This window comes from Phasianus colchicus, chromosome 20 (genome assembly GCF_987193195.1).
Source record: "Phasianus colchicus chromosome 20, bPhaCol1.hap1.1, whole genome shotgun sequence".
Classification (NCBI taxonomy): Eukaryota; Metazoa; Chordata; class Aves; order Galliformes; family Phasianidae; genus Phasianus; species Phasianus colchicus.
Window position 1 is genome coordinate 9,505,249 of NC_143455.1, and position 20,763 is coordinate 9,526,011.

The 20,763-nt window shown below is 42.5% G+C and overlaps 3 protein-coding genes across 19 annotated transcripts in view; 1 reads left to right on the forward strand and 2 right to left on the reverse strand.

The window, feature by feature from the left end:
* The window catches only part of STXBP4 (syntaxin binding protein 4), a 58,744-nt gene extending 51,386 nt beyond the window's left edge, over nt 1–7,358 (reverse strand). For 2 of the 4 annotated variants that reach the window (XM_090121740.1, XM_090121741.1), the window contains exons 1-2: nt 2,542–2,621; nt 11–84 (exon numbers count right to left, since the gene is read on the reverse strand). In XM_090121740.1, the coding sequence (XP_089977866.1) occupies nt 11–84; nt 2,542–2,609 (142 nt within the window). In that variant the 5' untranslated portion in view covers nt 2,610–2,621. Of the gene's footprint in view, nt 1–10; nt 85–2,267; nt 2,348–2,541; nt 2,622–6,525; nt 6,630–7,237 lie in introns of those variants that run through there. The other 2 variants (XM_031598715.2, XM_090121742.1) reach the window with 2 other exon arrangements.
* A 94-nt stretch (nt 7,359–7,452) lies between these two features.
* COX11 (cytochrome c oxidase copper chaperone COX11) lies at nt 7,453–10,265 on the forward strand. The gene is made up of 4 exons (XM_031598714.2): nt 7,453–7,707; nt 7,793–7,948; nt 8,192–8,317; nt 8,633–10,265. The coding sequence occupies exons 1-4, from the start codon at nt 7,462–7,464 to the stop codon at nt 8,813–8,815; spliced, it is 711 nt and encodes a 236-aa protein (XP_031454574.1). The 5' UTR covers nt 7,453–7,461; the 3' UTR covers nt 8,816–10,265.
* A 1,818-nt stretch (nt 10,266–12,083) lies between these two features.
* Nucleotides 12,084–20,763, reverse strand: part of TOM1L1 (target of myb1 like 1 membrane trafficking protein) — a 512,416-nt gene continuing 503,736 nt past the window's right edge. For all 14 annotated transcript variants that reach the window (XM_090122138.1, XM_090122135.1, XM_090122139.1 and 11 more), the window contains 8 exons: nt 18,640–18,773; nt 16,899–16,959; nt 15,461–15,581; nt 14,780–14,876; nt 14,212–14,272; nt 13,859–13,946; nt 13,524–13,596; nt 12,084–12,214 (listed from right to left, as the gene is read on the reverse strand). In XM_090122138.1, coding sequence (XP_089978264.1) covers nt 12,148–12,214; nt 13,524–13,596; nt 13,859–13,946; nt 14,212–14,272; nt 14,780–14,876; nt 15,461–15,581; nt 16,899–16,959; nt 18,640–18,773 — 702 coding nt within the window. In that variant the 3' untranslated portion in view covers nt 12,084–12,147. The remainder of the gene's footprint in view (nt 12,215–13,523; nt 13,597–13,858; nt 13,947–14,211; nt 14,273–14,779; nt 14,877–15,460; nt 15,582–16,898; nt 16,960–18,639; nt 18,774–20,763) is intronic.

Sequence of the window (20,763 nt, forward strand, 5' to 3'; positions counted from 1 at the left end):
GTCTACTCACCTAATCCATTCTGACAATCAGAAAAAGAAATGCGGTGAACAGCTCGATTGATTCCATGAGGGCCCATAATTGTCCTAGAAAAAAAAATAAGAATCATTAAATCCCTCATAAATCAATGTATGTAAAGTCAATACAGAAGGAAGTACAGCGACCGTGTTTGTAACACAAACCCAAAGCAGCTTCTTGGCAATTTCATATTATTCAATCCCTCCAAAGAAAATTCAATCTGTTCATTGAAATCTGAGATGGTAATGGTAAAATAAAGTACACTTTACTTCCTTTTCTCCCAAAGCATTTCAGGCCGAATTCTGAATCCCACTTTGCTTATAACAAAAGGACTGAAAATCCCACAGCCTGGCCCAGCTTAACCGTTTGGCAGGAAGAACACATTGCAACATCTCAGCTCAGGGAATGAATATTAGAACAGAACCACAACTAAGACAGTGCATACAAAAATATTTCCTAAGATATCTACCATATAACTGTGATTATTCATTAACATCATCTTTTCCCTGCAGTCTCTCATCTTTTCTTCAACACCACTCCATTTAAAAAGGCAAACCCTGCCTGCTCCCCTGCACACCTCCCACCCAGGCCAGCACTGTGGGATGGCACATGCAATGAGTGCTCCATGGGCACTTGATAATGGTAAAGAACTAAAGAAATACACAAAGTAAAATCAGATCCCTGAAACCCACATTCACAATCTCATCAGAAATATATGGCCATGGGAATGTAAAGGGTAAGAACTATAGATCCAGTGCATCAGAGATGCTCTGTCCGTTTTGGGACAGACTCACCAGATGCCTCCTAGAAGAAAGCACAAGCACTGTTCAGGTTTTCCTGCTTTGACCTACATTTTGTTCTGTATTAGATAATGAGCAGTGTTTTCTAGAGCATGATGCTGAAGTGAAATGGAACAACTAGAATTCATTAACAGGGGAAAAGAAGATCAAAGTGGAGGACATAGTGACCCAAATCCTCCCACGCGACCAAATCCAGCGCAGGGCTTCAGCTCCAAGCCTGAAACCCCACATTTCTGCGAAAGCTACAGAATGTGCCATTAAAATGTGCTGTGCCAGAGAAGACAAAAATGCAGAAGGCCCAAATGTTGATAAATTCCAGCACCAGGTGAGAAACTCATGTCCTAAAGAACGTGCCAACTTCTTTCATTTTTGTGCAAGAAAACAAGGTGAGCCTTTTATCAATGGGTAAGCACTTAAAAACACAACAATCTGTTCCAGAACCTTAAATTCCCAAGCACCTGCAACATCAGCCTTTGCTTCATAAAGGCTCACCTAAGAGCAGCCCAATAACCATTCCTCCCATCCTTTTCCTATCTTGCCTTCTGTTACCACTGTTCTGTTTCTCCTGCACTTGGACTCTCGCTGGCCCTCTGCAAAGACCCACAGACTGGCATTCATTATTCAAAACAGAGATCTCAATTACACTGCATTTCCTTAATTTTAATTTTTAATTTCCTTAATCAAAGTACTGCTGTGTTGGTCCATCCAAAATACTGCACTTTCTCCTTAACTTCTAAAGCATTAATGAAGAGCAAATAGTAGCAAATGAAGCTCTCTCATAGAATATCAGACTTTAACCAGAACTTTCAGAAAAGAGAATCTAAAAACGAGCAAATGTTGAACTTCAACTTTATACCATTTATTTTTGTGAAGTTTGAAAATAATAGATCTCAGATCTTAAGTCTTCAGTATTTCAAAGGCTGTGGAGCTCACAGTATACGTGCTATACATCACAACATATTATCAAATTTAGGCACAGAATACATCATACAAAAGGAGCTACATTTCCAGGAGCAATGCTTGGAAGAGGGATCCAACTCACATGAAATTCATTCTGAGAGGATCCAGATAATGTGAATCAATTGGCAGTGATAACAGAAAATAATTTCTTTGCAGGAAAGGATGCAAATTAAATAATCGATTGAACATTGCTGCTCCCTCCTGTAGAAGTCACTCAGAAACACCTGTGAGCAAACTTCCAGCAGGCAGAGGGAAACGGGTGAGAGGCAAGAGATGAAATAAACAAGCAGGTGCTGACAAAAGGTGTGCTGTGACTTTGTTACACTGAAATTATGAAAAAAATATTCCAAAACAACTCCACCAAAGTCCCGGAACATTAGCAGACAGCTTTGTGCACATGTTCCAGTAAGGCAATCAATGAAATCTCTGATACTCTTTTCTATTACATTGTTACCAGCATATACACAGAAGCCAACAATTCTGTTTCATACCTTCTGGAGACTGAGCAGAACACGCAGCTCTGAGCCCTGTTCTGAATTCCTCAGAAATCACCAGTCACTGCCATCTACCACGCACTTGGCTGGACTTACCAGAGGGTAACAGCAAACCCTCACAATCAGCCATCACCTGGCACTTAAAATCTAACCTCTGACTGCTTACAAAAAGAGGGCAGCAGCTGAAAACAGCTACGGCTCATAAAGGACTGAAGGGTGCTTTCCCCAGCTGCAGGCAGAAACGCCAGCAGACCCGAACGGCTGAGCATACCAGTACAGCAGGGAGAGACCATCAAAGCGCTCCGGCTCGTCTTCGTCTCCAGGTGAGAGCAAGGACATCCTGCAGCACAGCAAACACCCAACGCACAGCAGAGCTTCCCAGTGCAACTGGACACAAGGTTACGTGCAGGGCAATTTCTGCTACTAACCAAAAAAAAAATCAGACAGAGCCCCAGACGAGTGTCTCTGCCTGCTTAATCTGCTTGAAACCCTCTGCGTCACATGGACTAATTCAGCTATGGAGGTAACGTTTACTTTTTCTCCTTTGAAACAAGGATTTTGTAGCAACTTTAAAGAGACTGATAAACACAAGGGAGGGAAGTCACTCGCATTTACTAAAGCTGTGATTATGTGAACTATATTTAGCAGCAGCAACCAAGGGAAATAATTAAACTTATTCACTCGTGTTCTTCCAGTTCTTTATGTGCTCCATACAAACAAGGTCAGCAGCAGCAACTCCTGACCTCTGCCACACAGCCTGCCCACCAAACTGGGTCACCTCCACCCAGCACAAAAGGGAAAGCCCACAGAGCAGGCAGACAGCAGCATTAAACAAAGGCCATCATGCTATTACCTTGCATTCTCTATCACAGCACTGATCCGTGTCCTGCTGTAACTGATTTTTAGCCTCTCAATACCCAGCAGTCACAAGTTAAGCAGAACTTGATGACGTGTGTTCAGTAGGAATGGATACTGACGTGTTTTAGTCAAGGCAAGCAGAACTGGTAGAAGAGATGATCTCATTTTGTTAGTATATCCCCAATGGCTTTTATAGCATGAGGAGGTGCAAAGCAGGTAGGATTCTGCAAGTCACGTTTTCCTACAAAGCAATCTGAACAGCCTATGATCCTTCTGTTCCTGAGGCTTTAAAAAAATTAACATAAAGACTTTTCACTTGTCACCTAGTGCTCAGAACTGCCCTTTTAAACCCAAATGAGTCTCAAGAATTGCCCCGCATTTCCGTGCCCACTTCCAGGAATGCTTTGTCACAGAGCTATCAGAAGAGCCACACAGCCCTGCAGTGCCTGCTTGTCTCAACAAACCCAACAGTACAGCAGAAGAATACCTAACAAACCATTTTCTGTTGCTACGTTGAGAATAATCCTGTTCAGAAAAGAAAAAATACACCACAATTTGCAGAGCTTAGACTCGCTCCTGCAACAAGGCTTGGTCCTCGCACCGATTTTAAGGAGTTCTGAGCTCCTCAGATCAGTTTGGTTACCGACTATTTTCCACATTTGCATCACAATGCACTCCTATAATCCTCCGCTTCCCAAACTACCTTGACAGTATTGCAACCCAAAATGAAAAGCAAACACTGTGTGTTGGCTGCAGGCTTTACAACAAATCCTCCCTGCAGCACGGTGTCACCTTGCCATGAGACAGCATCTGTCAGCGTCTGGAGCCGCACAGCTTGGCTATGCAAGGAATGCATGTGCTGAGCCCAAGCGCTTTTTTTTGTTAAAGTTACAGCAACTGTGGTTTTATGAGCCTGTGGGCATTCCAGGAAAACAACCCTTTATGCTTACAAGCCATGTGTTTATTGTGTGTGATCAAGAATTTTGAGATCAGCCCTCAGACTGCACTCCCACTACACAAGACAGAAAGCTGAAGGCTGAAACCAAAGTGACCCCCAACAGACAGACAGACAAGCCTAAGCCTAAGGATGGAAGCAGAAACATGAACATAGCCTTCCCAACTCCCACAAAGCAAAGGACTCCCACCACCCTCATTCAGATTGCTCACACACATTCAGTGATGAAAACAGGTGCTTTGTAGTCCTTTCTATTCTGTTTAACTTTTCTACTATTACTGGTGTTAGTCCAGAAAAAGAAAAATCACTGTTATTTTCAGCACTATATCAATTGGATTTGCTCCAGGCAAGGTTACAGATGGTAGCAAATAAAATACCCACTGCCTTCCTACAATTATCTTTTTGGTGTTCTTAACAGTGCAGTTCAGTTTGTGGTATCACTACACGGAGTATCTGTCACAACAAATCACTCAGACCAACACAGCATGCTCACAGCATCGTGCTTTCTGCAGCACAAACACACACCAATGAAAATACGTTTCAAAGCTATATAGTTCCATTATTAAAAAGCAAAGACTAATCCTTATTAAACCATGCACAATAAACTTCTCAACATGTAGAGATGCAAAGTAGCATCACCTCCTTATTGTTCCAGACAATTTTAATAGTTTGGTTATCAAAAACACATCCCTTGTTCAAAAACTTGCTCCTCCACTCCTTCTTCAAGAAAAAACCCTGCAGTTCAGCTTCCTGAGTTCCTCCCCAAGGCTTCTACCCCTCTTCACCTTAAAATCCTCCTGCTGTGCTGCTCCTACTGTTCCTAAAGAGACAAACACAAAACTGGGATCACTTCTCCTGCCAGCTCTCTGCCTTTCAAGAAGGTACTCTGTGCAATACAAATTCCCTAGAAGAACTAGGGACACTGTGACACCTGCAAAGCCACTCCTGCTAAGTGCAGGTCAGACTGAACTTTGGTGGGACGAGGCACAGCTGTGCAGCAGGCAGACAGGCTCCATTTCTAACAGCCAAACCATCCTCATGTGGCAATGTTTTAAATTATGACTCAGCTTTCCCCTAAGACATTTTGTAATGCTTTAGCAACCAAAATGGATTACAGAATAATTTAGCAGATGATAAAAAGACCTGTATCATCTCTGATAGCAAGATTCACAAGATCTTCACAAATTAAAAAGGGCTTTATGAAAACCCCATTTAAGCAAATGACGCCAACAGAACCTTTTTAGGTTTGCTAACCCTAAAAGGTGAAAATTCATTGTGACCCCGAGGACCCAGCCAAGAGAACACTTTATCACACAGTGTAAACAAACTCTTTCTTCTCATCTATCTCAAAGCATTAATTATTCAAAACTGTATTTTGTTGATTAGATCATACTCATTAAAAGAAAACATATAATTATGTGCTGATCAGTAAACACAGAGGAAAAAAAGCTGGAGCAACAAACAGTGTAATTGGGGAGAAGCAGGAATGGTTTGAGGGTAACCCCTGTGTACAGCAGGAGCGTATTATTTAAGTTCAGGTAAACCTCAATTAACATCTAATCAGCTGCGTTCTTGAAGCACTCTACACTGATACTGTCTCCCAGAGTTTAAAACAAGTATAGAAAATGACAGTCTGGCACCACAGTGTGGCTCAGGTACAGTTATAGCACAAATTTCATACTTGTTCCTTACCTGAAAAACTGCTTTAGGAAGTCAGTGACCCATTAACCGTTTATATGAAACACTTCACTCAGCAAAACATAACTACTTAAAGGTGTATTTTGGCATTACACACCTTATCACCTTTATTTCCATTTGCCTCTTCAGACCTCAGTAAAAAGTTAACTCTTTTTAATGCTTTACACTGGCTTTTTTCTGTTTGCATGATTTAACCAAATTATTCACAAAATGACATAATTAAGTATGCTAAATCCCTCAATGAAGCTTCTCAGCACCACAAGCTGGATCCTATTGCACAAACACAGCAAACATGATACAGCCCAGCAAGAGCTGCCTGCTTTTAGTTACAGATTCAATGATGCTGTTGGCATGGTTACCAAGCAGTTTATGACACTAAAATAATTCTTATTATTCTGAAAATATGATGATTACATCAGCTCCATTCAGTGATGGGCACATGCACAAGGAACTGTTTGCTATGCAGCTCACAAGTACGTGTCCACAGCCTTAGGACCATTAAGGAATTTTTCCATGGGGTTTTATCTGTGGACAAGCAGCTCAAATGGAGTGCTGAAAAACCTGATGAGAAGCACAGGAGCTCTCCTCCCCTTCTGTGTAAACTCTTTGGTGTCGGTGTCACCTTCCGTAAGAAGTTGTTTCAGTAGCAAAGTTACTTTTAAGGCATCATCAGAACACGTTTCTATGTAGACAACTTCAAGAACTGCCACGTTACAACTCCATAACTGGTGTAAAAGTACTCACGTTTCATTGGAAGTTGCTGGAGGATCCGTTTCGGGCATCTTCTATTTCAGTAGAAGCTCAAAACGAATTCTGAGACACGAGGCTCATATCTGAGGCAGTAATGGCTGTGAAAACAGGGGAAAAAGCTCTTCCAAATTCACACGGCTACGTCTTCTTTCATGCATGCCAACCATTCCACCACTGCCCCACACCAGGGTCAGGTGGGGAAAAGAAACAGTGATAAACCAAACCCTTCAGTGTCAGAAAAAGCAGATAACAGCTTTGGACCTGAAACATCCGACATCCTCGTTAATCGTTCATCTACGGCACAGGGAGAAGCGAACCTGCGCCCAAAACCTTCTAAAAAGCGAACGAAGTCGTCGGGATTAAAACAGCTGTGAGCAACGCGACACCAAACGGGCTCGGCCGCAGCCCTCGAGAGAGCAGGGCTGGAACCCGCCGCTATCAGCGCTCAGCGCCGCGCCGCTGGCGGACCGCAGGTGTGGCGGAGCGCCGCGCGCAGCACAGCCCGCACGGGAACGGAACCCGCGAGGAGAAGCGAAGCGTCCCTGCCGCTGAAGCTGCAACGAACGCTTTCGGCTGCGGTGCGGTCGGTGCCCGCGCAGCCCCCTGCCGCCCCGCAAGGCACAGAGCCGCTCCGCGCCCGCAGCCCACCCGGTGCGCGGCCCGCGGAGACAAAGAGCCCCCCGAACCGGCCGGCCGGCACAGTCACCTCGCTACGCGGACGCCGCCCGAGCGCCGTGTCGGGGGCCGGGGAGGCGACGCCCGGCGGGAATCCCGCGCGCCTCAGCGGGGCGGCGCCCACGGCCCCGCGCACCGCTCGCGCCGCTCCCGCCCTCAGCCGGGCCGCCCCACTGAGGCGGGCCGTGGGGAGGCGCGTCTGGCGCCGTTCCCGCCTCCTCTCGCGAGAGCCGCGCGGCCCCGCGTGCCGGCAGCATGGCGCCGCGGCTGCCGCTGTGCTCGGGCGCGCTGCGGGCTCTGGCGCTGGGCAGGGCCGCGCACCAGCCGTGCCGCGGCGGCTGGGCGGCCCGCGGGCTGCGGAGCTCCAACCCCTTCACCCGGCGGCAGGAGGAGGAGTGGCGGCGGCGGAACCGGACGGCGCTGACCTACATCGCGGCGGCCGCCGTGGGCATGGTGGGGATGTCGTACGCGGCCGTGCCGCTGTACCGCCTGTACTGCCAGGTAGCAACGGGCACAGCGGGCAGAGCGGCCGCAACGGGCACAGCGGGCGGCGCCCAGCGCGGCCTTTCCGCCTCTGTGTCCGCAGGCGACGGGGCTGGGCGGAACCACGGGCGCGGGGCGCGGCGCGGAGCGGCTGGAGGAAATGCGGCCCGTGCGGCAGCGCCTGCTGAAGGTGACGTTCAACGCGGACGTGCACGCCGGGCTGCAGTGGAGCTTCCGGCCCCAGCAGAGCGAGATCTACGTGAGTCGCGGCGGGGTGGCCCTGCCTGGGGCCGTCCCGGCTCGGGCTCCCAGCCCTGCTGCAGCCGCGGGGCTGGGTTTGCCTGGCACGGGTGAGATGCAGAATGCAGGCATACGCCGTCAGAGCTGCTCTTAATGCACAGCGGGGAGGGGCTGTCCCAAAGCAAAGCACAGAGAAACTAACGGGTAACCCCCGAAGGGCACGGGGGGGGGCTGCAGCGTGTGCCCCGCGGTTCTCCTGCAGGTGGTTCCTGGAGAGACGGCGCTGGCGTTCTATAAAGCAAAAAATCCTACAGACAAACCAATAATTGGGATCTCTACCTACAACGTTGTGCCCTTCGAAGCGGGACAGTACTTCAACAAAATACAAGTAAGCGAGCACAGATACAAATCGTTATTTGTAAGTGATTCCTTCTAATTTCAATCCCAGGCATCATTCTAAATATGCCAGCATGTTAAGAAAATACCTTAATTCCTCATTTTTAGCCTTGCCCTCTTGATAAAAAGCATAAAGAGGTCCCCGGTTCCCTGGCATTTGGTACAACTTGTCCTCTTGCTTGTACAGTTGATCCTTCCCCAGGCTACAGGGATGTACAGGGACTGAGTTAAAAGATGAAGCGTTCCCAAACTATTGCAGAGAAAGTTCACAGTTTTTGTCTCATTTTTTTTCCCCTTCCCCCTGCAGTGTTTTTGTTTTGAAGAACAGTGGTTGAATCCTCAAGAGGAAGTGGATATGCCTGTCTTCTTCTACATTGACCCAGAGTTTGCAGAGGACCCCAAAATGGCTAAAGTCGATTCAATCACCCTCTCCTACACCTTTTTTGAAGCAAAGGAGGGACAGCACTTACCGCTTCCTGGCTATCAGTAATGGCCAATCTCTACCCCTGCCTTCAGCTCCCTGACTGCTACTTGTGAAACCATTTTTCTATAAAAAGAAAAGCTGAAGGAGCACTGTGAGACGTGACAGAATTATTAAACTAGTGTGGGCACATGCTCCTGTGTTATGGAAGCATGTGTTTCTTATTTAAGCTTGTACAGTTGGAATGTTACCTCTTAGGAGTAGTACTTCATCAGAAGACAGAAGGGATCTCTTTCTGGAGTAGAAAGTTGTCTCAAAGCCATCCTTGTATCAGATGATACATGCTCAATGAATTCCATGAGGCAAATTTTTAAATCTAAGTGTAAATTGAGATACTTAAATTTAGAGGAACAAATCAGTTTATTAAATACCTAACATTGCATTGCTGGCTCTGAAAAATAATTAACTTACCTTTATTCAGTGAAAGGTTTTTACTTCTCAATAGAGCAACCTAATCAGTTCATGGTCTCTCAAAACTTGACCATATTGCTTTATAGCCTTCCCACAGCACAGGAAGATGGGATGATTTGAAGATGATGCTCCTTCTTGAATTATTACTGAATCAGTAATTCATTTGGTAAGAGCAGACTGCTCTAGAATTGTTGTTTGAGTGAGGAACAATAATTTAAGCATAAGCATTTCGAATCTGTGGACTGCTTGTAAAAGCATCTGACTTGGAAGGGAAGTAATCTTGTTCTTGTGTTTATAGATATTCTGCATAGCTTCCATGTAGGAAACTCATTTAAAATATCAGCACTGTTACAAATTCCTCTTCCAGTCCTGCAAGGGCTGTACACCAGGCACCTCTACACAGAGAGAAGCTAGAAGTAAGAAAAGTTCTGAAGGGAAAGACAGTGCACAGCAACTGCTCTGAATCACAGGCTGAAGTGAGGCACCAGCAGAGGCACCTCAAAAACCAAAAGGATGTCAACCACATTCAGAGGTTAAGACTGACAAAGTCTGCCCAGAAACACACCAGCTGATCAGAGTACATCCCAGTACTCACTGTTTACCACCAGAACACATAACCCTGTATTTATCTAATTTTTTGTCATCATGTGGGGGGGAAGGGATAATAACACTTTATCATAACCCTGCAAATAAGGACTGAGTTGCAGAGCAAGTTTAAGTGATGTAGTCGCTTTCAGACAGAAATTAATCTCAGTTGAGTATTTCATCTACTAGGCCAGTTCTTTCTACCCCTTTCAGTGGATGATATCTCAAGAGTTAAGACTGATGCTGGTTTCTTAAGACTCTAAAAAGGTACTGAGTATATCGTAAGCTGCCTTAGTCTCAGTTATGCTTGCATACAAAAATGATAAGAACGGTGCCCTTTGAAAATACACAGGTGCTACCTTCAAAATGCATTTTTGTACTGAATACCTCGTGTGTTTAAAAAGATTCTGGATGACATATGTCATGCTTTCACTGTATTTATTAAAGTTTAAAACTACCATTAGTGCTGTCGTATCTTTAATACACTTTATCCAGCAGAATGTGGATCCCACATAAGTGGAATGTATCTGTATGAATAGGCCAGCAAGCTTTATGATAAATCTATAATTCCAGTTGTAATTCAGAAAAAAAATAACAAAATGTTATCAAGATGAATCTTAGAATCCAGGCTAGGGAAAAAGAATAGTAAAATCTTACCTTGGTTGCCTTTACTCTATTGTCGTTTAGAAAAGTGAGCTCATCCTGGAAGTCCTCTCTACACTTTCCTTTGTTCTGGCCGTGTGTTTTAGAAGAAAATATCCTCTTGACAAATTCTAGTTCCATAAAGGCTGCCTTCCCCTGAGTTTGAAAGCCCAAGTCTGCACAGATACTGAGCACATCCCAACAATGAAACAAGCTCTGTAACCTCAGTGATTAGCCAGTTCCCTTCACAGTCTTCATCTATCTGTAATCATTTTCCTTCCTTAAATACTGACAAGTTCAGTTAGCAATCATTTCATTATGGGTTACCCTATTGAAATAGGCTATTTAAACTTGTTACACTTTGGTATGCTAGGGTCTTCGTATAACTAAGCTGTAGGAAAGGTCATCCATCTCAAATCTTATTTTCAGCTGTCTTCTCATGCTGCTTTCCAGATCACTGCAAATAACGCAAGAAAAACAACAGCAAAGAGGCTTACCTTTTTGCCCTTGTTACAAGCCCCCCCACCTTCCACCAGATTCTACTGGTTCTACACCCAGCTGCAAGCTTGAGAACCAGATACTTGAAACACCATTGATCCACTCAGCTTCTTCCAGTACTGTCTGCATTTAGAACATGCATGTCAGGCTACAGAAACTCAGAAGTAATGGGGCTTAACTATTCAGTACGCATTCGTTTTTATTTGGAATTCTATGCTACAAAAATTCCTTAAGGCTTAAGTGTTTGTGTCACTTAAACAGATAACAACGAACACTTAAAATGCAGTACTTAAAGATGAAGTTAGCTTATCAGCTATGAACATAAACCACATTTTCATTTTTGTATCAATTACAAATTCAGAGAACTAGATCTGTAAAGTGCAGATTTTACATTCAGCATTAAAATAGACAAGGCACTTAAACTATTAAGAGATAAAAACAGCTTTAAATTATTTGATTAAAATAAATGGATAACTAGTGCTCATTTGCATTGTAGATGGATACTTTTCCTTCACCAGAACAAGAAGCTCTGCAGAGCAGAAACACTAGAAAAAATAGTGATCCCCTTCCACTATTTACTAATAACCACAACATGGCAACACACAGCTTTTTTCTGCTCTGTTAATCATAGATAACAGCACTGGATGTCCCTGCTCAGCTTCTTACCATGACAAAAATCCTATTAATTTGTGGGGTTATACAAAGAAAACAAAATCCATATTCAGAATATAAATGTAAGAAAGTGATAACTGTGTATCTTTTATATCTATCGGGAAGATCAATTTTAGGAAAGTCCTACATTTCCAAAAAATATATGTGTATATATATATTTATAGGAAGAGAATTTCACAGACATCAACATGGCCAAAACAGAAATAGGATTATGTAGTATGAAATAACAGATTAAGATGGAAGAAAAGCTTTCTTCTATAGTTATGAGAGTGCTTTTAATTTACTTGTTTTTGATATCATGTGCTACTTCATACACAGGTGACCTTGGAAATTATATTTTGAAGGCCACAGTACTTAAAAAAAATAGCAATCATGTAAGTCACCTGGAATAATACACAGTTGAACATTTAAGATGAATTCTCAAGGCGTGGATCCAAGTACTTGTCCACTTCTCATTGCTCTTTGTTCACATGTTACACGAAGCAGTGCCCAGGAGCAGCACCAGAGTAACTTCTGTGTTCAAATCTCCACCTTCAGCATTCTGAATGCTTTTCAGCTTCCGGCTTCAACACAGCAGCATCAATTTCTTCATAAATTGCTCTGACAGAAGACGAACATGGCAACTCTTATGTCACAGTTCTGTTTCATTTAGCCAAAATACACCAATTAAGTCCTGCCTAGGAGTTTATGTTGTTTATCTAATAGTGTACAAGCTGCAGGATGCTCAGCTTTCCACAGCAAGGAGCCCATCCTGAGATGTTTGTGATTGTATGCTGACTGAGATATCTCTGGAAATGGTCACTTTTGATTAAATAAACATGACTGCAAAATGCAAATGGCCTCCATCCATGAGACATGTAACTATTACACTAGTTTAATAAATAAATGAAAGCTTTGTTGAGATTTTTCTACCTCACAGTTTGATGGTTCCTCGAAAATAAGTTTTGTGCAGATGACTCAAATTTTCTCAGTTTACTGTTAAAAGGAGAGTTCTGCCATGTGGTTAGTTTATACTCGTTTTCTGCCTACTTGGCTGTCTGGAGAAGCCCGGCTTGTATTGGTTGCTTATATTTTAAATTCAGGATTTTTTTGAGATTCAGCAAAACATTAAAAATAAGGTTGTATGAACAGGAATTACTTCACAGAATCATGATATGGTTTAGTTTAGAAGGGACCTTCAATGACAATCTGGTCCAACCCTCTGCCATGGGTAGTGACATGTTTCACCAGATCAGAAGCTCAAAGCCCAGCCCAACCTGATTTCAAACTCTTCCCATGGTTGGACAACTTGTTCCAGTGTCTCAGTGTAAAAATTGTCTTCCTCATGTCCAGCCCAAATCTATTTTCTTTCTGCTTAAAGCCATTATCCCTCATCCTGTGACTAGAGGCCCTGGTAAGATCTCATCCACCTTCTTTACAAGATCCTTTATGTACAAGAAGGCTACAATACAGGGTCCCCAAAGCCTCTTCTCCAGGTTAAGCCATCCCAACCTTCAGCCCATAGGGCTGAGCGGTGTTCCAGCCCTCTGATCATTTTCATGGCCCTCTACACGTGCAAGTTACTTTGCTCCAGAACTACCTGTGTTGAAACATCAACTGGCTTCCTCCACCACGGCCCAACTGTGTTGTATTCACCTTTTCCTATCACTTAATAGCATTTTTTTAATAGTTTTTGACATAGCACTACTTCACCATTTTTGCAGATGCTGATTACTGAGCACACTACAGGAGTCTATTCCTTAATCAGTTAAGCGAGGAGTAATAAAAAAAAAAAAGCTCCAATCCAATTGGTCACTCAACTCTGCCTAAACAGTATGGTCTGTTTCCTCACTCAGAAGAAAGCCATCTCAGAAGCCCTTTTGCCTTTGGCACCTAAGAGAACTGTAAATTACTTAAAAAAACTACTTACTCTGTAGGAGCCAAAGGATCAAATTCCATTATCTCGTAGTAATGAGGTGACTGCAACTTGTTCTTCGATGCAGCTGAGGGTAAATACAGACAGATAAATCCAGATTTAAACATAACTAATAGCACGTTTTATGAATGTTACTTTTTATTTTTTTCTGAAACAAGCATATTATCTAGTATCTAGTTGCTTTAAATACTAAAATGGGCAGAGAAACCATGAACTATTTGAGTTTTTGTCAGTGTTTGGTGCTGCTCTCGTCTTTAATAGGCATTATATAAAGCATTTACGTGCTAACAAGAAAATAAATCTCCATAAGTGGTCTGCAGTAATGTTACCTGCTGGTAATGGTCCATTTGATGATGTAGCATGTCCAGCCTGCAGATTTACTGGATTCAGAGGCACTGGGCTTAAAAGAGTTGCCAGCTGAAGGAATCAAGCAAAACAATGCATAGATCTATGAGAAACTGCTGACTTTAGACTAAAACAGGTAAATTGTAAAGGTAGGCCAACATTTAGAATTCTAATTAATCTCCCTTCCCCACACAACTAAGTTGGCATGGCCACAAAACACAGAACATTCCCTGATGACTGTGACACAGAACAGGACTCTGTGTCCCCAGCAGTCAGGGTAAATCTTTTTGACACTTGCCAGCAAAGAACAATAATTCTGAAGAGGAGAGCTACTCACATTGCTATACGTGTGTCCAGCTGGGCTGCTTACACTACTGTTGTGTGCTTCAGTTGCAAATCTAGGAGAGTAATACATTGAAAGTAACTGAGAAACTATTACAGCTAAATATTCTGATCACTGCATTATCCTTATCTGCTGTGCTATCTTTACCTTAAGTCACAACCGAGAGCAGCATGAGCAAGTGTTCCATTTTATGTAATAGGTGGAAAACTGCAAGGATTCCTTTTTCTATTTTAAACTGTTCTTCTTGCTCTGTACAATTCATCTGTTTCTCCCTTTAACTACAGCACAGGCAACACTCAAGCAGCAAGTCAATATGTATCTCAACTATCTTGAGATAAGTTCATGGTTATGACTAAAAGGTGCTTCAGGGTTAGTGCATATTTTAAGCATGCTAAGCAATGTCTAGCACACAGAGTTTTCACTTTTCTACTGGACTAATCTGTAGAAGTATTAAATTACTTTTTTTTTTTTTTTCCCCAGAGCTTTCCATAAAAATTCCTTGTCAGTTACAGCAGACTCAAAGTTCTGATTATCTGCTATCATTTCTTGACAGATTACTCACGGGAACTGCTGAACTTTCGCAGCAGCTGCTAAATCTAGCTGGGGGTAAATGGATGGATGGAGCCTTTTCGTATCTTCAGGGTGTGCAGATATGGAATCTGAAATTCAAAGTGATATTTAATGATCACTTAAGCGTTATTAAGCAAATGTTCCTTACGTGTACTATGACCAATGAAGTTTTGTTTGGAAGGCATATAAAGAATACAGAACCAATTGTGTTTATTGTGACAAAGACAAAATTATAACTGAAACTAAGAGATTTAGTCACTCCTTGCACTGTGACGTCTGAAGTCAGAGAAGGTAAAATGCCCTTCTCAAAGTGAACTGCTGTTGACATCAAATGCCTCCTTGAAAAAACACAGGAAATCAAGAATAAAAGAATATCTCAATTTCTTTCTTCCAACCTTCAGAAAAGCAGCTATCACACTGTTTCATAAAGAATGTTCTTTTGTTCACATTGAAATGCAAGACTGAGATCACTGCTCTCCCTCTAAAAATATTAGAAGGAACCTTATGCCATCTTGTATTTATTTTGTTTTTAAACATGCACACCCAAATTATCATGTTTTTTCGGCGTATGGGAGTACCTTTCTTTCAAGGAACTACTCGACCCATCCACTAAGCTCACACTGGTTTGTTTTAGGAAATCAGACTGCCAGGGAAACATGCATTCATCACTTACTAGGACTTGGAAACTGAGATGCTGCAGGGTCAGTTCCCAGCACTGCAGCCACAGGAGATGGAGAATCTGTAGAGAGGTCAAGGAGGTCACTGGAGGGAGCAGACGGCTGTTTCCTGTACAGCTTAACATTCAAAAAGAAAGAAAGCTATCAAGAAGAGAGTGGGGAAAAAGGAACATGTAGTTTTAAAGAAGCTGTCATTTTTACAGAATGTCAATGTCTGAGATCAGATTTGTCACTGAGTCACTAACCAAATGCTCCTGTAAGTGTCAGCGATATCAGATTTAATGGAGTGGGTGGGGGGTGTGGAAGTGCTAGCAATGGGCCAGAGATTTCCAGATAGCACACATTGCAGCAAACTGACTCAGTTCCAAAGCGTAACTGTGAGTTTGCTCAGACACTGGTCTTCAACACTCATACATTTCTTACTGGGGCTATTTTGATTCGGTAAATACTTAGGGAATGGGTGTTCTTCCAGTTTTGATTTTGGCAGGAAAAGTTCAAATGTTTCCCAGAGCACAGGAGAAAGGTTTCCCTTGTTTCTCTGTGAAAGTGTGAGAATTAAAAATGTAGCCAAAGTTTTTAATCAAAATCACATACTTGAATCCTATATGGGTTTGGCCACACCAGATCGAGAGAAAAAAATCCATTTTAAATATGGAAATTCCTGGATAAAATTCAAACCATTCAAACCATCCTTTAATCCTGCAGTGCCTCTATCGAGCAAAATCATCTACCTACATAACCAGACTGCAGCAACAGCAGATTTTCCAAAGAAAACAACATTGTCTTCTACCTTTCTTTAATAACTATCAGCTGTATTTCAGCTTTCACAAAGCAGTCATTTTCCTATTGAGTCCTGGACGACTGTGCAATTATGGTTTACGAGAAGCTGAAATGTGCAGAACTACTTTGGGCCATATAATTAACAACCATAATTATCAATCAATAATGGACAGCCAGATTTGCTACAATCCATTATTCAGAACTCAGAAAAAGCTTTGACTGCAGAAGAAAAAAACCAACCTCAGTAATAGTGAATTCTGATTGTGTAACAGTTTTAGCCTGTAAATGTTTAGAGAGAACAAAAGCAACATTACAGTTTCTCATTTCATGTATGGCAGATAATTGTGCTTAGCTATAAAGGTAATAAAATTCAAGTAAATCTCTCGGTGTCTCATTTTCCTTGATCAAGCTTCCATCTGACATTGTTTTTTGCTTTAGTTAAATCTGCATGAAGTTCTGCAAGTGCAGCTTCTGAAAACTGTTAAGAGCAGCATCTGGAGACAGCAGGCTGCACCTCTCAGTTTGAGAAAAAAACATCACAATACATTATAACAAAACATTACAAAGCATACAATAAAAGAGACAGTTTTCACAATGAAGAGAAAACGGGATGTGTGCAGTCCTGCAGCTCACAACTGATCCATCACCACTCACCTCCTCACGCTCACGCTGTATTCTCTGGTTCTCCAAAAATCGAACTCTGTTTCGAGAGAACCTGTTGGAATGGCAAAGCTAGACGTTTGTTCTGACATTTCTGTCGTGCTGCATAGCAATCTGGCAGTTATAAGCAAAGCAGCCTTCATTATTTCAGGCATTTTCAGGAAAAAAAAATAGATTTTGAAAAGAAATCCCTGCAAAATATGTTTATGTACTGATACCAAAATGGTGCTAAGTGGGGCCGGAGGAGTTAGATGAACGTCAGCACCTTAAGGCCAGTCTGTTACAGAAGTAAAGGTCTGAACTGGAACAGATACGAGACTGGCACACACTGCACTTGGTGTTCAGGCCTGCCATGCTGGTGAGGCCCATAAGGATGACATAAATGCAAGGAGGAGCAGGAGGACAAAACCTTTCCAACAGCAGAATAAATATTTGTCCGAAATACATTAAGAACAGAAGAGTTGCTAGGGCCACTAGAGGGAGTCATCACTACGTACACGAGGCCAGCCTGCTTCACAACGGTGATTGCTCTGATTTAATTTAGACTCTACATGAATAATCAGAAACAGAGAATGCAGCATGACTTGTCTTCAAACAACGCACACAGTACGGAACAGATGCAGCTGGTTAAAATAAGTTTGTCTTTTACACATCTCATTGTTCAGAGGGAGTTCCAAAGAACAAACCTGCAACAAGCATTAATCAAATAAATCTGAAGACTTAATCAACTCCCATGTGCAAAGGCACCTGCACTCAGGAAGACTTGTCACAGTAAGCCATAACATCGCAGTGCTAAGAGGCACAGCCTTCTGCCCATTTCACAATGGCCTATTAATTGCTCCTCCAACCACCTGGTGAGTCCTCCACAAGGAATTTTTTAAATCATGCCCACAAGCTGCTATTCACAACTCACGAAGTTCGTGGCATTGCCAGCACTCATCAGCCTTAATAAATATATAAGCCCTCCTCTGACTAAAGTGGATTTAGGGGGATATAAACTGCTGAACAAGGAAGGCTCGTTCCCATTAAACAAGAATATTCTGCACAAGTACATTCACTATGGTATTTTGGAAGAAAATAGTGGAATTCTGCGTTTATGTTTCATTTCATTTTTGCCAGCACCTCATCAAGCTGCTGCTGCCATAACAGGCAAACACACGAGATGTCAGCACGAGCACTGCAGCGCTTCCATGTGTGAAGAAACATTTCCTGCTGTAAGGCAGGTAGAACATCTTGTTTTGATTCAGTTGAGAAAAGCAAGTGACTCTCTTCAGCATGCAATAAAGCAGAACACTATTCCATGGCCAATTTCTGCAGTTAAAGCTGTCAAAGTTCTTCAGAAAGGACAGAGAATATTCCTTCCTGGAAGTGTATATATATATAAATGTAGTGACCATCACCAGAGCCAAAAGATTTGTAGCAGACTGATGGCAAATCCACTGTGCTTGATGAGAAAGGAACACCAAATTCCAAAATGATTTTTGTGTGCCTCCATCTCACTTCCTGCCTATGCTGGTAACTTGTTTTACCACATTCTGATGCTTTTGTAACTACCATTATTGACTGCTTCTGATGTGCCCAGGGGAAGGCAAACAGATTATCTGCCCCTGTTGTTATCACACCTCTTTCTGGATGCATGGAAAAAATCTGTCTCCTTGGGAAGATTCAGCACTAGTCCCACAGACTGACTGTGCCCACCAGGTGTGCTTATCCAGTTAGGACACCAAACACTTACCTTTCATGTCCCAGGAGAACATTATTCAGATCTTCATTTACTTGTATTAACTCTACTATCACATCTTCATTCTCCACTGTCACCAACAGCTCCATGATCCGTTCCTGCATCATCCGACACGTCTTGTACAGCTTCTACCCAAAGAAGGGAAAGAAAAAATCTGAAGTCACAACTGTGTTCTCTTAATTTGAGAAGAATGATAAGACAGTTGAGCACAGGAGACTCGCAGGTCATGTCCCTTCATTTATCCAAACCACACACATACCAAGCATTGCAAATAGTGTGATTTTCATGTCTTTGATCTCTGCAAGGCCAGGCTGACAACTCCTATCATCAAACCAGCACTCCTACCTCTACCAGCCCCTACCCATGACCTATCTTCATTTCTGAGGATATATCTGTCTCTAAAGTCTAAATTACAAATTGCAAAATAATGAAGACCCCTCTGGGTGATGCAGAGTAAATTTGATTTGAGCCTGATTGAAGCTGATTAAACTCAGTAGGATACTTCACATGAATGTAATGAATGTGATCCAGGTTCAACATCTGCTAGAAGGAAAGACAATGGTAGTCTAAAGGATAAAGTGCTTTGTGACATCACCGTGTAGCTCTAAGTCCTCCTCTCAGTGGGGAAGTCTGGATGCACTTCACCCATGCACTTTCTCATGCACTGGCACAAACCTAGCATTATCAACTGGTGTGATATTTATGAGATCTTTCTCAGCAGAATATTGCATTATTGCCAGCTGAAATGGTGGTTAGTTTATTTACATTTCTCTCCCCTGCAGATTTTGCCTGTTCAAAGAAACACATTCTTTAGCATCAGAAGCTTCATCTCAGCCAAGATTCTTTTTCCCACAGTGTATTTTTGCAAATGCTGGCTGGCTCTGCTTAAGGAAAAAAAAAAAAAAGGGAGGACAAAATACTGTTTGCACACTGCTATTCAGAAAGGGCTCTGGTATTATTTTCAAAGTGTTCTCAATTTTCTCAAGAAACATAAGCTTTGTGTAATTCTTTAATTTATTATGTAAAAAGAAATGTTCCACCCCTCTGCCGAATCCTCATACGCATTACTTTATTGCTCACTGTTGTATTGTCACAGCCTAGGAGAGAACACACAAAAATGTATGCAGCTCAATGAATACAATTAAATTTTAAACCTCTTCAGCTCCACATCTTATAACCTTATCCACACCTCAAAAATGTGGATTTCTTATGAATCCATTTTACAGGCAGACAATTTTCTTTGTAAAACTGAATAAATCACGAAGCAGTAAACTGTGATGCTCATTTTGAGGATGAATTTCTATGTTTTATTCTGACTCACCATGAAGTCCAGCGTTTTGAAAACTGGAATTCACAGCAATGCACCACCAGCTCATATAAAGCCATCAGTGATCCCAATGAACTTGTGCCAATGCTCACCACCTGGCAATCTGGGCCTTAATTCCTGCACATCCATCAGACACGTCTGTTCACTACCCAGTACAAACGTTTGTGGCTCTTTCAGCTTACAATGGGCTTTTGGTATTCTTCAAGAACTGCTACTGGTAAGCACAATATTTCAAGTGAGATTTGCTATCCTTAGCCTCGTTGTAGAACAGGGTGCGGAAAGGATGGAAGCAGTCATTCACCAAACTGCAGAACCAAAAATACACTGCACTGATGAAGTTTACCCCCTTAAAGCTTTTTACTCAGAGACCCTGGATAATCAGAAGGGCTGATACTCATCTCTCCCACTCACTCAAAGCCTAAACAAAGAGCTCTTGTAATAAAGGACTTTGTTCTCCAACAACAAAAGCCTAATACAAGAAATCCAGGTAAAGCCACAAGCAAACATGCATGTTAAACAGGGTTAAAGAAACAGGCTGACCATGCTTGATGTTCTGTACCACTCAGTGCACGGAGGAAAAGAACAACAATGAAATTAACATAGAAGGAATGAGTTTTTAGTCACTCCCCCACAAATGGGAACTCCACACCCTGTCCTCAAACTTTTGCCAACAATTTTATTACTGGGAGTGTCAATAAGAATCCACTGGTTTACTGTGGACAACCTAGTATGTGCGCCTGCATGCAGAAGGGCTGCTCTGCAGGAGCCAGGAAATGAAAGGCACCTTTCCT

What these genes read in the sequence shown, in the direction of transcription:
- COX11 (XM_031598714.2), top strand. Translation starts at nt 7,462, where the DNA reads ATGGCGCCGCGGCTGCCGCTGTGCTCGGGCGCGCTGCGGGCTCTGGCG. An exon ending in CCCAGCAGAGCGAGATCTAC is followed by an intron (nt 7,949 to 8,191) that starts GTGAGTCGCGGC and finishes GTTCTCCTGCAG; the next exon opens with GTGGTTCCTGGAGAGACGGC. An exon ending in AGTACTTCAACAAAATACAA is followed by an intron (nt 8,318 to 8,632) that starts GTAAGCGAGCAC and finishes TTCCCCCTGCAG; the next exon opens with TGTTTTTGTTTTGAAGAACA.